Below are 18,289 nucleotides of genomic sequence, written 5' to 3' on the forward strand. Positions count from 1 at the left end.
GTGTAAACATAATTTTATATTCAGTAAGAAAATAAAACATTCAGGTGACTCACTTTCTTACAATAATTGCTTTATTGCATTGGTCTTGAACCAAACTTCTAATATCTTCAGAGTAAGCCTGTAGTTTATATTTTTACTTTTCACTTCTAGATTTTAATATCTTAGATTTCGAAAATGACCTATAAACCATTTTAGTAGCCACTTTTGGTATTTTATGTGGCATGTTTAGGTCTCCTTATGTAATTGTGTTTTTATAAAAGAAAAAGGTTTTAATTAAGCATGGATTGTGCCCTTTGTACCCTCCTGTAATTAATCACACCATAAAACAGTCATGTTTAGGTACGTTATTTTAATTTCATGTGTTACTACATTTGCATATTATTCATTAATTAATGTATTTAACCAATGTTTGGTGAAATATGGCACTTCAAGCAGTGTTCTGGGCTCAGGGATTAGGAATGGTCTAATGGTCTAAATGATGTAAAATTATCCAAATATAATCAGGGTATCCTCAAGAAGGTTTATTTTCTTCTGCTAGAATGTTCTCACATGTAACAGATAATGTGCCCATCAAGCTACTCATCTTTAGAATGATTCCTAAGGTAGATATTTCTCAAATGGTATATACCTAGCCATCCTTTTCATGGGTTGCCATCTAAGAATGTTTCCTTTCTCTTCCCCTAATCCTATTCACATGCTTCCTGGTGTCATAGACCCTTCCCTTATTAAAGTGTGCACTTGGGGAAGACCCTGGTATTTGTAGATCAAGTGAACACAAGTCAGTGTATAAACCTCTGCTAGAAGTACCTGTAAAATAATATAAAATGGGACACTTCATGTGAGGTTCATCCTGGCTTGTTTGTTCTCCTTAAGCCACTGAGAGACTTCCCTTCTCTATGGCTGGTCCATGTTAATCGTTCTGAACTTAACTAAACAACTGCAGGCTATGGATGACATGTGGAGAGACCAGTGAGTAGGGACTTATCTAGGAACAATCTGTAAGTACAGCTTCTTCTGATGTGATTACTACAGCAAGTAGATGTTTTGTTTTTCTGATATAGCGGACAACTTTTTTAAAGTGGTACTGAAAGAAAGTGTTTTTCTAATATGGACAGCTCTGCTAATATCCATCTGATCAGATGCAGATAAGCTGATTTCAGTTGGTAAAATTTTTTTGATTCTATTGACTTTCAAAAATATATTTTGGTATCAATTGATGCATTTTAGTATCTATTTCATCAGTTTATTTTACAAGGTTATTTTAATTCTGTTATTTCTGTCTTCTAATTGCTTTGTTTTATCCCAACAGTTGGACAACATACATGTTCTTCAGCATTTTGAGCCTCTGGAAAGTATGTATAATTTTTGTAGTGCTCAGCAGTATTTTAATCAGATGGAAATTTGCATTATCTAATATCTAGTTCCTTCTTTATATTGATCATGTTTTAGTGTTTCAAAGAAAAAAAACTGCTCTATTACCATATCTTCAAGAAAGTAATAAAGTGAATTATTTTGTATAATTGTATCCTTCTATACATCATATAATCATAAGCTCTTAGATTTGAAAAGGGCTTACATTTTATCTGGTCAGTTGCCCTACACTTTACTCATTGTTCCTACTCCACATTTACCATTCAAAGATGAGTAAAAGAAGGAACCAAGAGACTACATGAGTTAGCCAGGGACACCACAGTCAGCTAATCACCTCCAGAGCAGGAAATAGTATTTAAACCACAGTCAGCTAATCAGTGGCAGAGCTGGAAATAGAATCCAAAACCGCTGAATCGTAGTCCAGTGCCCTTGCTTTGGAAGTAAGAATAAAAGATCTGTCAAAATGATGCCTATTCTCAGTTCATTCTACAGGATTACGGACCCTCACTAAACCAGCTATGCACATGCATTTGGCCACCACATAGGGCCTTTGACTTTTCTTGGTTTGTTTTCGTGTTTGTAATTAGTAATGACCCTACTCCTCAAAGCATGTTTTATGAACTGATTAATTAATGGTCAAATGTATAATTTCTTTTTAATGGTTTTATAATTAAAGTTTTCTAAATTCAGATACTCCAGGAATTCAAACAAAAGGGTTGTTTCAATCTTTTGTTTTATGTAGAAAGTTTGTTAATGTTTACACTGAACTTCTTAAAAGAAATGTTTTAAATTTTCACAATTGCTTAAATACTTTTAGATAATATGATTTTGGGGGTACTCTAATCAATTCTACATATTTCACCTGAAACTTTAAAAAAGCTATGTTGCTTTAAGCCCTTAAGAAATACTAAACAAGGACTTTCTGAGGCCCATTTTAAATGTTTCTAATTTAAGATGACTTTCTCATTTTATTTTTTAGTGGTGACACGTTTTGAAACTAATAATAGATATGATATTAAAAACAACTCAGACCAGATGGTTTACATTGTAACCGAAGACACAGATGACTTTACCAGGAATGCCTATCGGACACTAAGGCCCTTCGTCCTCCGGGTCACTGATTGTATGGGCCGAGAAATCATGACAATGCAGAGACCCTTCAGATGCACCTGCTGTTGCTTCTGTTGCCCCTCTGCCAGACAAGAGGTCAGAGAATGGAAGTCTGATTCACACTTTGCTTCTGATCCAATTCTTCACGGCACAGTATGCTCCTTCCACTACACAGGGAGGACTTTCCCTGACCCTGCCAGCCAGAATAGAAGAAGATAGTTGGGAGAGAGAAAACCAAATTGTCTCACCTAAGGAAAATCATAGAGGATTGTTTCTTTTTGTTACTACTTTTTAGTGCTTAAATAAGTGGGTCAAGCACAGTTGGCATTGTGTAGTCAATAATTATGATTCCATCAGTTGCATCTACTTAATTAGAAATTTACCTACCACATTTATCTAAATGTACCTACCTATCACCAGATAAACTAATGCTAAATATAAACATATGCTTTTAGAATTGGAAGGGACTTAAATATACTTACAGTACCCATCACAACCCATACCCTGCCACAGATAAAGAGTGGCTCAAAATTACTAAATGGCTGAGGTGTTACACTTGGCTAAGGACAGGGCAGGAACTAGAATACAGATGTGCTGAGTTACAGTGTGGTTACTCATTATCTGTGCATTTCTAAGAAAGTTATTTGTTGTAGGGAAAAGAAAAGCAGTTTTGGAGAGAAATGGAGTGTGAATTCTAGATATGTCAGCTACTTAAATCTCTAAAATTTAATTAACCTGTTTGAGCCTTAGTGTTCTTATACATAAACTGGGTAGTACAGTACATCATAGGATAACAGGAATACTTAAATGATCTGTTAAATAACATCCTTTACTAAATATTAATTTTTTATAACCCTCTCTGGGCCTTATTTACCTGTGAAATAGAAATATTAATAATACTTTTCAGGTAGGGAGATCATTTTAGGGATTAAGTCAATTCCTCGGCACAGTTCCTAGCAAATAGTATAGTACTCAATGAATATTTTCTGTTGCTTTCAGATATCTTACTCCTTTGTTATTATTATCTTTGTGATAACAACCTTATATCTGAAGTGAATACCTATTATCTTTGATCCTTTTGGATATAGTAGGCATTTATCTTTGTATTTATGAGTTAGATTTTTAAAATCAAAGCCTATAGATACAGCCTTCTGAAATTATAGGAAGCCAGAATAAAGGAAAGCAAATCAAAATTACAGCTGGGCAGGATGGTTTACACCTATAATTCCAACACTTTGAGAGGCTGAGGTGGGAGGATCACTTGAGGCCAGGAGGTTGAGATCAGCCTGGGCAACAGAGTAAAACCCCATCTCTACAAAAATAAAAAATAAAAAAACATTGGCCAGGTCTGGTGATGTGTGTCTGTGGTCCCAGCTACTTGGGTGACTAAGGTAGGAGGATCACTTGAGCCCAGGATGTTGAGACTGCAGTGACTTATGATTGCACCACTTCACTCCAGCCTGGGTGACAGAGAAAGACCCTTACTCCTAAAAAAAAATTACAAGCCTAGTCCAATTTGTGACACTTTTGTCTCATAACTTTACCCAGGATTTTTCTTCAGATTTATCCAGTTTTTCTTCTATTAATTTGTGTGTGTGTGTACATTTAGTTTATGCAGTTTTATCATTTGTGTAGATTCCTGTTTCCATCAGCACAATGCAAATACCAAACACTTCCATCATCACTAAAATCTTTTGTCACCACATCCACCTTCCTCCCTCCTCTTTGTCCCTAACCCTTAATAACCACTAATCTATTCTCTATATTTATAATCTTGTCATTTCGAGACTGTTAATTAAACAGAATAATATAGTATGTAACTTTCCAGGATTGCTCTTTTTCACCCACAGTAATTACCTGGAGATTGAAACAAGCTGTTATTACTAGTTCATTCCTTTTTATGGCTGAGTAGTATACCATGGTATGAATTTTTAAGGAATTTATTTTTGTACATTTTGACTTTTATCTCATAGGTTTAAACTTATATGAGATAGTTCTACGATGGTCTCAATTTTTTTTATTATTATTATTGTATTTTAAGTTCTAGGGTACGTGTGCATAACGTACAGGTTTGTTACATGTGTATACTTGTGCCATGTTGGTGTGCTGCACCCATCAACTCGTCAGCACCCATCAACTCGTAATTTACATCAGGTATAACTCCCAATGCAATCCCTCCCCTCTCCCCTCTCCCCATGATAGGCCCCAGTGTGTGATGTTCCCCTTCCTGAGTCCAAGTGATCTAATTGTTCAGTTCCCACCTATGAGTGAGACATGCGGTGTTTGGTTTTCTGTTCTTGCGATAGTTTGCTAAGAATGATGGTTTCCAGCTGCATCCATGGCCCTACAAAGGACGCAAACTCATCCTTATTTATGGCTGCATAGTATTCCATGGTGTATATGTGCCACATTTTCTTAATCCAGTCTGTCACTGATGGACATTTGGGTTGGTTCCAAGTCTTTGCTATTGTGAATAGTGCCGCAATAAACATACGTGTGCATGTGTCTTTATAACAGCATGATTTATAATCCTTTGGGTATATACCCAGTAATGGGATGGCTGGGTCATATGGTACTTCTAGTTCTAGATCCTTGAAGAATCGCCATACTGTTTTCCATAATGGTTGAACTAGTTTACAATCCCACCAACAGTGTAAAAGTGTTCCTATTTCTCCACATCCTCTCCAGCACCTGTTGTTTCCTGACTTTTTAATGGTTGCCATTCTAACTGGTGTGACATGGTATCTCATTGTGGTTTTGATTTGCATTTCTCTGATGGCCAGTGATGATGAGCATTTTTTCATGTCTCTGTTGGCTGTATGAATGTCTTCTTTTGAGAAATGTCTGTTCATATCCTTTGCCCACTTTTTGATGGGGTTGTTTGTTTTTATCTTGTAAATTTGTTTGAGTTCTTTGTAGGTTCTGGATATCAGCCCTTTGTCAGATGAGTAGATTGCAAAAATTTTCTCCCATTCTGTAGGTTGCCTGTTCACTCTGATGGTAGTTTCTTTTGCTGTGCAGAAGCTCTTTAGTTTAACTAGATCCCATTTGTCAATTTTGGCTTTTGTTGCCGTTGCTTTGGGTGTTTTAGACATGAAATCCTTGCCCATGCCTATGTCCTGAATGGTACGACCTAGGATTTCTTCTAGGGTTTTTATGATATTATGTCTAACATTTAAGTCTCTAATCCATCTTGAATTAATTTTCGTATAAGGAGTAAGGAAAGGATCCAGTTTCAGCTTTCTACTTATGGCTAGCCAATTTTCCCAGCACCATTTATTAAATAGGGAATCCTTTCCCCATTTCTTGTTTCTCTCAGGTTTGTCAAAGATCAGATGGCTGTAGATGTGCGGTATTATTTCTGAGGACTCTGTTCTGTTCCATTGGTCTATAGCTCTGTTTTGGTACCAGTACCATGCTGTTTTGGTTACTGTGGCCTTGTAGTATAGTTTGAAGTCAGGTAGTGTGATGCCTCCAGCTTTGTCCTTTTGACTTAGGATTGTCTTGGCAATGCGGGCTCTTTTTTGGTTTCATATGAACTTTAAAGCAGTTTTTTCCTATTCTGTGAAGAAACTCATTGGTAGCTTGATGGGGATGGCATTGAATCTATAACTAACCTTGGGCAGTATGGCCATTTTCACGATATTGATTCTTCCTATCCATGAGCATGGTATGTTCTTCCATTTGTTTGTGTCCTCTTTTATTTCATTGAGCAGTGGTTTGTAGTTCTCCTTGAAGAGGTCCTTGACATCCCTTGTAAGTTGGGTTCCTAGGTATTTTATTCTCTTTGAAGCAATTGTGAATGGAAGTTCATTCATGATTTGGCTCTCTGTTTGTCTGTTACTGGTATATAAGAATGCTTGTGATTTTTGCACATTAATTTTGTATCCTGAGACTTTGCTGAAGTTGCTTATCAGCTTAAGGAGATTTTGGGCTGAGACAATGGGGTTTTCTAAATATACAATCATGTCATCTGCAAACAGGGACAATTTGACTTCTTCTTTTCCTAACCGAATACTCTTTATTTCTTTCTCTTGCCTGATTGCCCTAGCCAGAACTTCCAACACTATGTTGAATAGGAGTGGTGAGAGAGGGCATCCCTGTCTTGTACCAGTTTTCAAAGGGAATTTTTCCAGTTTTTGCCCATTCAGTATGATATTAGCTGTGGGTTTGTCATAAATAGCTCTTATTATTTTGAGATACATTCCATCAATACTGAATTTATTGAGCGTTTTTAGCATGAAGGGCTGTTGAATTTTGTCAAAGGCCTTTTCTGCATCTATTGAGATAATCATGTGGTTTTTGTCTTTGGTTCTGTTTATATGCTGGATTACGTTTATTGATTTGCGTATGTTGAACCAGCCTTGCATCCCAGGGATGAAGCCCACTTGATCATGGTGGATAAGCTTTTTGATGTGCTGCTGGATCCAGTTTGCCAGTATTTTACTGAGGATTTTCGCATCGATGTTCATCAGGGATATTGGTCTAAAATTCTCTTTTTTTTGTTGTGTCTCTTCCAGGCTTTGGTATCAGGATGATGTTGGCCTCATAAAATGAGTTAGGGAGGATTCCCTCTTTTTCTGTTGATTGGAATAGTTTCAGAAGGAATGGTACCAGCTCATCCTTGTACCTCTGGTAGAATTAAGCTGTGAATCCATCTGGTCCTGGACTTTTTTTGGTGGGTAGGCTATTAATTATTGCCTCAATTTCAGAGCCTGCTATTGGTCTATTCAGGGATTCACCTTTTCCTGTTTTAGTCTTGGGAGAGTGTAAGTGACCGGGAAATTATCCATTTCTTCTAGATTTTCTAGTTTATTTGCATAGAGGTGTTTATAGTATTCTCTGATGGCAGTTTGCATTTCTGTGGGGTCAGTGGTGATATCCCCTTTATCATTTTTTATTGCATCTATTTGATTCTTCTCTCTTTTCTTCTTTATTAGTCTTGCTAGCGGTCTGTCAATTTTGTTGATCTTTTCAAAAAACCAACTCCTGGATTCATTGATTTTTTGGAGGGTTTTTATGTCTCTATCTCCTTCAGTTCTGCCCTGATCTTAGTTATTTCTTGCTTTCTGCTAGCTTTTGGATGTGTTTGCTCTTGCTTCTCTAGTTATTTTAATTGTGATGTTAGAGTGTCAATTTTAGATCTTTCCAGCTTTCTCTTGTGGGCATTTAGTGTTATAAATTTCCCTCTACACGCTGCTTTAAATGTGTCCCAGAGATTCTGGTATGTTGTATCTTTGTTCTCATTGGTTTCAAAGAACATCTTTATTTCTGCCTTCATTTCGTTATGTACCCAGTACTCATTCAGGAGCAGGTTGTTCAGTTTCCATGTAGTTGAGCAGTTTGGATTGAGTTTCTTAGTCCTGAGTTCTAGTTTGATTGCACTGTGGTCTGAGAGACAGTTTGTTATAATTTCTCTTTTTGTACATTTGCTGAGGAGTGCTTTACTTCCAATTATGTGGTCAATTTTGGAATAAGTGTGATGTGGTGCTGAGAAGAATGTATATTCTGTTGATTTGGGGTGGAGAGTTCTGTAGGTGTCTGTTAGGTCCGCTTGCTGCAGAGATGAGTTCAATTCCTGGATATCCTTGTTAACTTTCTGTCTCGATCTGTCTAATGTTGACAGTGGGGTGTTGAAGTCTCCCATTGTTATTGTATGGGAGTCTAAGTCTCTTTGTAAGTCTCTAAGGACTTGCTTTATGAATCTGGGTGCTCCTGTATTGGGTGCATATATATTTAGGATAGTTAGCTCTTCCTGTTGAATTGATCCCTTTACCATTATGTAATGGCCTTCTTTGTCTCTTTTGATCTTTGATGGTTTAAAGTCTGTTTTATCAGAGACTAGGATTGCAACCCCTGCTTTTTTTTGTTCTTCATTTGCTTGGTAGATCTTCCTCCATCCCTTTATTTTGAGCCTATGTATGTCTCTGCATGTGAGATGGGTCTCCTGAATACAGCAGACTGATGGGTCTTGACTCTTTATCCAGTTTGCCAGTCTGTGTCTTTTAATTGGAGCATTTAGTCCATTGACATTTAAGGTTAATATTGTTATGTGTGAACTTGATCCTGCCATTATGATATTAACTGGTTATTTTGCTCGTTAGTTGATGCAGTTTCTTCCTAGCCTCGATGGTCTTTACATTTTGGCATGTTTTTGCAATGGCTGGTACCGATTGTTCCTTTCCATGTTTAGGGCTTCCTTCAGGGTCTCTTGTAAGGCAGGCCTGGTGGTGACAAAATCTCTAAGCATTTGCTTATCTGTAAAGGATTTTATTTCTCCTTCACTTATGAAACTTAGTTTGGCTGGATATGAAATTCTGGGTTTAAAATTCTTTTCTTTAGGAATGTTGAATATTAGCCCCCACTCTCTTCTGGCTTGTAGAGTTTCTGCTGGGAGATCTGCTGTTAATCTGATGGCTTCCCTTTGTGGGTAACCCCACCTTTCTCTCTGGCTGCCCTTAAGATTTTTTCCTTCATTTCAACTTTGGTGAATCTGGCAATTATGTGTCTTGGAGTTGCTCTTCTCGAAGAGTATCTTTGTGGCGTTCTCTGTATTTCCTGAATTTGAATGTTGGCCTGCCCTACTAGGTTGGGGAAGTTCTCCTGGATGATATCCTGAAGAGTGTTTTCCAACTTGGTTCCATTTTCCCCTTCACTTTCAGGCACCCCAATCAGACATAGATTTGGTCTTTTTACATAATCCCATACTTCTTGCAAGCTTTGTTCATTTCTTTTTCTTCGTTTTTCTTTTGATTTCTCTTCTTGCTTCATTTCATTCATTTGATCCTCAATCGCTGATACTCTTTCTTCCAGTTGATCGAGTCGGTTACTGAAGCTTGTGCATTTGTCACGTATTTCTTGTGTCATGGTTTTCATCTCTGTGAGTTTGTTTATGACCTTCTCTGCATTAGTTATTAGTTATTTCATCTCTGTGAGTTCATTTATGACCTTCTCTGCATTAGTTATTCTAGCTATCAATTCTTCCACTCTTTTTTCAAGATTTTTAGTATCTTTGCGCTGGGTACGTAATTCCTCCTTTAGCTCTGAGAAGTTTGATGGACTGAAGCCTTCTTCTCTCATCTCGTCAAAGCCATTCTCTGACCAGCTTCGATCCGTTGCTGGCGATGAGCTGCGCTCCTTTGCAGGGGGAGATGCGCTCTTATTTTTTGAATTTCCAGCTTTTCTGCCCTGCTTTTTCCCCATCTTTGTGGTTTTATCTGCCTCTGGTCTTTGATGATGGTGACGTACTGATGGGGTTTTGGTGTGGATGTCCTTCCTGTTTGATAGTTTTCCTTCTAACAGTCAGGACCCTCAGCTGTAGGTCTGTTGGAGATTGCTTGAGGTCCACTCCAGACCCTGTTTGCCTGGGTATCAGCAGCAGAGGCTGCAGAAGATAGAATATTGCTGAACAGCGAGTGTACCTGTCTGATTCTTGCTTTGGAAGCTTCCTCTCAGGAGTGCACTCCACCGTGTGAGGTGTGGGGTGTCGGTCTGCCCCTAGTGGGGGATGTCTCCCAGTTAGGCTACTCAGTGGTCAGGGACCCACTTGAGCAGGCAGTCTGTCCCTTCTCAGATCTCAACCTCCGTGTTGGGAGATCCACTGCTCTCTTCAAAGCTGTCACAGAGTCGTTTGCATCTGCAGAGGTTTCTGCTGCTGCTGTTGTTGTTATTGTTGTTGTTGTTTAGCTATGCCCTGTCCCCAGAGGTAGAGTCTACAGAGACAAGCAGGCTTCCTTGAGCTGCTCTGAGCTCCACCCAGTTCGAGCTTCCCAGTGTCTTGTTTACCTACTTAAGCCTCAGCAATGGTGGGTGCCCCTCCCCCAGCCTCGCTGCTGCCTTGTGGTTAGATCGCAGACTGCTATGCTAGCAATGAGGGAGGCTCTGTGGGCGTGGGACCCTCCTGGCTAGGTGTGGGATATAACCTCTTGGTGTGCCCGTTTCGCTAAGACCTTGGTAAAGCGCAGTATTGTGGTGGGAGTTACCCGATTTTCCAGGTGTTGTGTGTCTCAGTTCCCCTGGCTAGGAAAAGGGATTCCCTTCCCACTTGCGCTTCCCAGGTGAGGCAATGCCTCGCCCTGCTTCAGCTCTGGCTGGTCGGGCTGCAGCTGCTGACCAGCACCGATTTTCCAGCACTCCCTAGTGAGATGAACCCAGTACCTCAGTTGAAAATGCAGAAATCACCTGTCTTCTGTGTCGCTCACGCTGGGAGTTGGAGACTGGAGCTGTTCCTATTCGGCCATCTTGCTCTGCCCCCTCCTCTCAAATTTATATATTTGTATATAGGTGTGAATTTATATATATGAACACTAATACCTTAGTATAACAATTTATGAATCTGTGCAGTCCTATTCCATGTCCTGGGTAATCCTTTCCCCAGATTCTTATGAAAGTCCATGTAACACCAGAGAAATAGTCAGTAAAACTAACTTTGAGCTTTTACCAAATAATTTAATCTTTATGATCTATTATTATTAAACAGGAAGATCTTAATTCTTCACAAAATAATATTGTTGAAGATAAATAGCTAAAAACAGGGTAGTGGACAATATTTTAAAACTTAAAAAATGGCTTTATAAACGCATACACACATTTTGTTGTTTTCACAATATGTAATTTTCAAAATGCATTTTTTGTCTTTTGTTTTCTGTTATAATTTCCGTGTCTGAGATTTGATTTTACCCAATTTCAAATCTAAAAAGTCAGCTTGTTACTGTTTCATAGACTGAGTCAGAGGAAATGAGACTGCTAGGAAGGAGACAGAGAACGCTTTTACAGCACAGCAAGCAGCATAAGTGTGTAGGGTCCCCTCATCTCCAAGCTCTGAGGTTCACTTGGAGAAGCCCATTGCTTCCTCATTGTAAGCCTTTTATTTTTGAGTTATCCTGAGAAAATTGTTCTTTCTGATGGAGAAGCAGTGTAGTGTAGTATAAAGAATAAGCCTTGAAACCAAGCCAACTTATCACTGTGCCACTTAGTAGTTACGTATTTTAGAAAGTGTTTAACATTTGCAAGCCTCAGTTTCCTCTTCTGTAAAATGGAGATTGAAATACTTATATTTTTCAGGGTTATGAATATTAGCTGTTTATGCAGCTTGCCAGCACTGAGCTTGGACAACTGTCCATTATATAACAAGCTATATTTAAGCCTGCTGTTTGTCCCAGAAGCAAACATGACCTCATCCATTAAAACTTTTCGCTGAAATACAACCCAAAGAATGGCCTGGGTAAAATGGAAGGCTGTCACTCCCAACAATGATTTCCCTGGTCGTTGAATGAGTGAGGACACATCTAAGTTGTGTATGTGCATATGTGTGTGTGTATGTGTGTGCATGTAGCATCCTAACTTCTGTCACTGTTTTATTTGCAGCTGGAGGTGCAGTGTCCTCCTGGCATCACCATTGGCTTTGTTGCGGAACACTGGAACCTGTGCAGGGCTGTGTACAGTATCCAAAATGAGAAGAAAGAAAATGTGATGAGAGTTCGTGGCCCATGCTCAACTTATGGCTGTGGTTCAGATTCTGTTTTTGAGGTGAAACTATGTAAAAATAGTGTTTCTGATATTTTTCCTACCCATATTAACAGACCGTGGAAAGGTCTGGTTGTAGACAATTTTTTTTTTAATGTGAATGAGTAACATAGTGTGAGGAAAGAGTTAATTAACCAGTTGACATCAAAAGATTTTAAAATTATTGTTAGTGGATTGTTTGAGGTTTTCCAAAATGAGAGCTTTTTTTATGACTTCAGTGCTTGATAAAAATAAAAGGAAATCATTTAAAACATTAAATATTCTGAGAGTAAATAGCTTGACCTAATTCATTTATTCTATTCTCAGCTATATGTAATTAACCATTTTTTCCCATAGATTTCTAGGCTGGGAATATAGGCTGTAAGTAATGCTGGTGCCCAGCATGTCACAGAACATACCAAGTACTCCTAAGGCTGTGGAAATACTTATTTACAGGATACGGGTCTGTCAGCATCCTCAAGAAATTGGATAACACTAACAACATGTATAAAACTTATAATAGTTATAACATTTTTTGAATAAAAGGAAAAATTACTTTGTTTTGCCTTTATCTCACTGGCTACAAAATGTTGGTTCATTACCCTGCAAGTCTGACAAAGGAAATTCCTAGAAATATTTCCTGGGCTTCTTAAAGAATGTTTTTTGAATGCCTTACAATTAGGCAAGACTCATCGTCTTCAAAACTGGTTGTTCCTATGTTTCCTATGATACTCAAGAAACTTTCCTTAGTTCTTATTTTCTATCACTATATCATTAAGCATTGCTTATGTATTAAAAGAGCAATGTAGATAAGCCAAATTGCTAGGGCAGCGTGTGTGTGATCATTCCTGTTGTCAAGTGACATTAGAAGTTAGTATTTGGATATTTTTCCTGTGACAAGTGCCAGGTTTCCCCTTTTAGAAACTGAAGCTCTTTGGTATCTGGCCATATATTAAGTAGACAAGGTATATTTGTCTCACAAAAACTTAAGTGATGTGAAGTGCACAGTACTTTTTTCCTGGTGTTTGCTCGTAAGTTTCCCTAGATTGGAAGTGATTCTCTCCCAGTTCCCACGCTTTGCTATATTGAGAATAATTTCATAATCAGTTCAAATCATACCTCTTCTTAAAAAGTCTCTTAATAACTCATTTGAAGATGAAGAAAGAGCAGCAGTCTGAGACTTTTAAGATATACCCCAGGTCAGTTATTAACCAGTTGCAAGGCACTTAACCCTTTTTGGCCATTATTTTCTCATTTCAAATTATATGATTACATAGTCTTTTTCTGCATTGTATTTATGTTATGTGATAACATAAATACAATGTTATCTCCTGTGTTATCTGACAACATAAATACAATGATATGCAGAACATTAAAACCTGTGCTTCAATGCGTTTCAGTCATCATAAAGGCACATTCTTGTCATTCCAGGTCAAATCCCTTGATGGTGTATCCAACATCGGCAGTATTATCCGGAAGTGGAATGGTTTGTTGTCAGCAATGGCAGATGCTGACCATTTTGACATTCACTTCCCACTAGATCTGGATGTGAAGATGAAAGCCATGATTTTTGGAGCTTGCTTCCTCATTGTAAGCCTTCTATTTTTGAGTTATCCTGAGAGAATTGTTATTTCTGATGGAGAAGAAACAGTGTAGTGTAGTGTAAAGAAGCCTTGAAACCAAGCCAACTTATCGCTGTGCCACTGACTAGTTACATGTTTTAGAAAGTGTTTAACACTTGCAAGCCTCAGTTTCCTCTTCTGTAAAATGGAGATTAAAATACTTACAATTTTCAGGGTTATGAATAGTAGCTATCATGAGTAAAATGACCAGGAGAGTACTTGGTTAACACTAGGTATCCAATGGTTATAATTGTCATCATTGCATGTTATTTGTCATTCTCAGTACTTAAAAATGCCTAGCCTATGATTTCTTAATGAAATAACTCTAAAGAAGATGTCTCATAGCTCCTTCCTTTCTGCCTGTCAGGGTTCTCCTTGGGGTTGTCCAATCCTTAGATTATGAAGTTTTTCCTCTTTTTAATGATGAGATTCAGTTAATTGGCACTTAAAATGGAAAACTAACAGTTCCAAATCTGTAACTGTTGCTCTTCACAGCAGGTCCTCTTCATAAATATTTCCCTAAATTGATTTATTTTAACTGGAATGGGGGAATCCCCTAATAAATTACAAAGGCTAATACTGCATGCATTATACCTAATTGTCTATATATCTACATATAATTCTTTTTCCAATTTCAGGACTTCATGTATTTTGAAAGATCTCCACCACAACGTTCAAGATAGAGAGACACAGCAAAGCCATCAACTATGGTTGATTTTGAAAAATGGAAAAGTTGGATTGGGCTTACAGTCAATACTCAGTTATTTGCAAGTGTATTTCTTTGCTTTGTAGAGTATTTTTATTGGGTGTTAATTTTGACAGCTGAGAGTGTGCTTGCAAGAACACAATCTAAAAGTGTGTTTCAACTGAGTGTCTCTCTAGTAGAATAGGAGTCCATCCTAAAAAGCTGTGACTCATTAGCCCAGTAAACATACACAAAGTAAGCTTAAAACACTATAAACCTGAGATAAGGGAAAATGAATCCAGAGTTCTCATATTAATAGATAGTGAAATAATAAAGCTTTTTAGAGCAAACTTTGTTGGGATAAAACAACCTGGCTTCTGTCCCTAACCCTTTCCTACCTTCCCTCTCCGTCAACATGTCCTCCTACTGAAGACAAACTTGTTTCAATGATAGTCTTCATCTTTAAAAACAAAAAGGCAAGCAGACAGAAATAATGATGTTTTCTTGTACTAAGAAGGTACTACTTATACAAATGTATCAAAACCTCATTCTGCAAAGTTTTTGAAGGTTTCAGTGGGAAATTTGATTTTATTACAAAATAAAACATTTCATTAGTGTTAAGGTTTATATATTCCACACCTGTTTTCTCAATTACTGGCATGGATGATCAGGAGCTGCCTATGCATGAAGGCAGAATCAGACTATCAGGAAAGGAGCTGGCCAGGGCCTCAGGCAATCGAGATCTCTGAGCAACTTAGAGACTTTGGTGTCATTATATGAAGCTTGCATTTAATACATTTGTAAATTCATAACCTCTCTTGGTCACAGACACCTTATATATAAAATAAGTTCCCAAATCTCTAAGATTGCCTGGTACACCTTTTTATCTCATTTGATATGATACCCAGAAGAGATCTTTTTTTTTTTTTTTTTTTTTTTTTTTCCAAGAAGATACTTGGTGATCGCCATGCTGTTCTCATGGTAAGAACTGGAGTTACAATTTTAAATTTGGAAATATGACATTTTATGTAGCACTTTATAAAAAGTGAAAGCGACAAATTCCACTGCTGCTTAATACTGCTTTACTTCTTTTTATTGACATGATAGATAAATATGTATATACACAGAGTAATAATAATAAAACACAGCAAACATTCTATTTCTTTATGGTCTACAGCATGCCAGTAAATAATATGTAGGACCAATAATAAATTATCAATTACACATTTTTGTGTTAACTAATTAAAAGCATAGTGTATAAGTGAGTACACTTTAATTAACTTGCTTCTGTTGCACTTTAGTTTTCTACCTGCATATGGACTGCATTTTTTCAACACAGTCAGTATGTAGAATGGGATGTATTCTGCTGCTGCTGCCTATTAAATAAAGCCTGAGTGTTCTTAGATGGGGTTATTCTGAGATGAGGGTCTTAGCCTACAGTTCTTTTTGAAATGAAAGAAAGGTGCTTTGTTTTTTAATTATATTCATCTTTTCAGGGTAAATTTGTTTTGCTGAGTTTCTTGTAATGCTCATTTTTACATGCTGCTACTAGCTTTTTTTAAAAAAAGTAAAAGTTGCTGCTTTCTAAAATATTAATTGCCTTATATTTGAAAGTGCCATTGTAATCGTAAGTAGACTATGTATTTCCTATAATGATGTCTGATATTTAAATAGGAAATCTGACAAACAATATTCACAAAGTTTAACCATATAAACTTTTTATTTTTAACTTGCCTGAATCCCTATATTCCAAAACCTGCTGCATCATAATAAATACATCTATATATATTTAGCATAAGATGTGATATTTTAAATTTCTTTTTGAAAAAGTTATATTTGTGTCTCTTAGAGTTAAAACTTTCTTTCTTTATAAAATATTGTCATATGTCATAGTTTTAATACAATTCACATAATTTCTATATTTCTTAATGATATTTTATTGTGTAAAATTGATCAGGTTGATTAAAAAAATTCTCTGGAATTTATGCTTTCATGCTTTTTCATATTGTTTATGGCTTTTAAATAAATATACAATGCTTAATAGTAAAACACTGTTTTATTTTTTGACTTTGAATCTTCACATACTTTTTTCACATGGATTTTGAAGTAATTTTTATTGATTATTAGGTTTATTCAAGGCCTTTGCTTTCTAATATAAATGTAATATTATTAAAGTTATTTCTGTAGTGTTGCTTAGTAGTAACTAGCTTTCTTATATGACCAAGTTATTTGTAAATGCTTATTTCTTTTTTTTTTTTTGAGACGGAGTCTTGCTCTGTCTCCCAGGCTGGAGTGCAGTGGCCGGATCTCAGCTCACTGCAAGCTCCGCCTCCCAGGTTCACGCCATTCTCCTGCCTCAGCCTCCCGAGTAGCTGGGACTACAGGCGCCCGCCACTGCGCCCGGCTAGTTTTTTGTATTTTTTAGTAGAGACGGGGTTTCAGCGTGTTAGCCAGGATGGTCTCGATCTCCTGACCTCGTGATCCGCCCGTCTCGGCCTCCCAAAGTGCTGGGATTACAGGCTTGAGCCACCGTCCCCGGCCAGGTAAATGCTTATTTCTAATCCTCCTAAGATACATTTAAATTTCAAGTGTGATTTCAGTGTCAGTATATCATGAAGAAAAAAGTTACTAGAATTTGTAACTGTCAGTGAAGGATGCATTTTAAAACATTTTTTCTAAATGACCAGATTTTCCAGAAATTATACAAAGATCAGGTTATAAGACGTATTTAATAGCCTACTTTTCTGAGCAACTAGATATTAAATCAAATTCAGGTATAGAATAATCAGAGTGATTCTAGAGTATGGTATGTTGCTCCTGTTGGAGCAGCTGGCTACTTTTCAGTCTTTTTTTCCCCCAATGTTCAAGGTTGGATTTAATTTATATTGAAAGAAGCAAGCTTAGAAACGCCTAAGAAGTCTGGATTTAATAAACTAATATCAAATTCAGCTGTTTGGCTAGTGATAGCTAATGTTAAAAATTGATCTTTTTCCATAACTTCACAGAATGCATTTCCCATTTTCTTCTAGGGCTCTTAAATTGTAAATCTCAAAAAGAGAAAAGCAGAGTGATACACTCCAAAGTAGTCAAAGTAAGGCAGAATAATATACTATGTGATAACATGTGGCATAGTTAATAATAGCACATGGTAGGTATTTACTCAGTGTCTGCTAAATGAATAAAAATATAGTAAGTTGATATATATTTGAAATATTTGCTATAGTTGTCAGTAAAACTTTTTGATATCCTTTCCACTATTTCATTCCATCAATACTTTACTGAACATTTACTAAATTCAGACACTGAGCTATTTCTTAAGGCAGAGAGAAATACAAAAGTTAAAATATGTAATTACTACTCTCAGGGGCTCACGGGCTAGTGGACAAGATAGACTTTTAAACTTTTTTTTTTTTTTTTTTTTTTTAGACGAAGTCTCGCTCCTGTCTACCAGGCTGGAGTGCAATGGTGTGATCTCAGTTCACTGCAACCTCCGCCTCCCGGGTTCAAGCGATTCTCCTGCCTCAGCCTCCCGAGTAGCTGGGATTACAGGGGCCCACCATCACGCCTGGCTAATTTTTGTATTTTTAATACAGATGGGATTTCACCATGTTGGCCAGGCTGGTCTCGAACTCCTGACCTCAAGTGATCCACCCGATTTGGCCTCCAAAAGTGCTGAGATTACAGGCGTGAGCCACCGCGCCAAGCCAAGACAGATTTTAAACAAACAAAACACACATTTTTGAGGACAACAATGAACACATGCTCAGTGGAATGTTGGCACACTCAATAAAGGCCATGTCATTAGCACCATCTCAAGTGTTGCATAATATATTTTTGTCCCAATTAATGAAACAGTTAAGGCAGGCTGTTTGTGTCATATGCCCAGAGAAACTTCCTGTTCCTGCTGGAGGTAAGTAAGATGCACTTTATAGCTATATCTGCAAGCTGAACGCATGGCGGGTGTAACTGAAAATGTCAGTTTTTCTAATTTCATCAA

At 37.3% G+C, this 18,289-nt stretch overlaps 1 protein-coding gene across 5 annotated transcripts in view; it reads left to right on the top strand.

Annotated features, from left to right (window-relative positions):
- Positions 1-16,273, top strand: part of PLSCR4 (phospholipid scramblase 4) — a 66,387-nt gene extending 50,114 nt beyond the window's left edge. For all 5 annotated transcript variants that reach the window (XM_010363395.2, XM_010363396.2, XM_030929221.1 and 2 more), the window contains 5 exons: positions 1,310-1,352; positions 2,351-2,577; positions 11,848-12,009; positions 13,417-13,575; positions 14,246-16,273. In XM_010363395.2, the coding sequence (XP_010361697.2) occupies positions 1,310-1,352; positions 2,351-2,577; positions 11,848-12,009; positions 13,417-13,575; positions 14,246-14,290 (636 nt within the window). In that variant the 3' untranslated portion in view covers positions 14,291-16,273. The remainder of the gene's footprint in view (positions 1-1,309; positions 1,353-2,350; positions 2,578-11,847; positions 12,010-13,416; positions 13,576-14,245) is intronic.
- Positions 16,274-18,289: the final 2,016 nt, after the last annotated feature.

This window comes from Rhinopithecus roxellana, chromosome 1, assembly GCF_007565055.1.
Source record: "Rhinopithecus roxellana isolate Shanxi Qingling chromosome 1, ASM756505v1, whole genome shotgun sequence".
Classification (NCBI taxonomy): Eukaryota; Metazoa; Chordata; class Mammalia; order Primates; family Cercopithecidae; genus Rhinopithecus; species Rhinopithecus roxellana.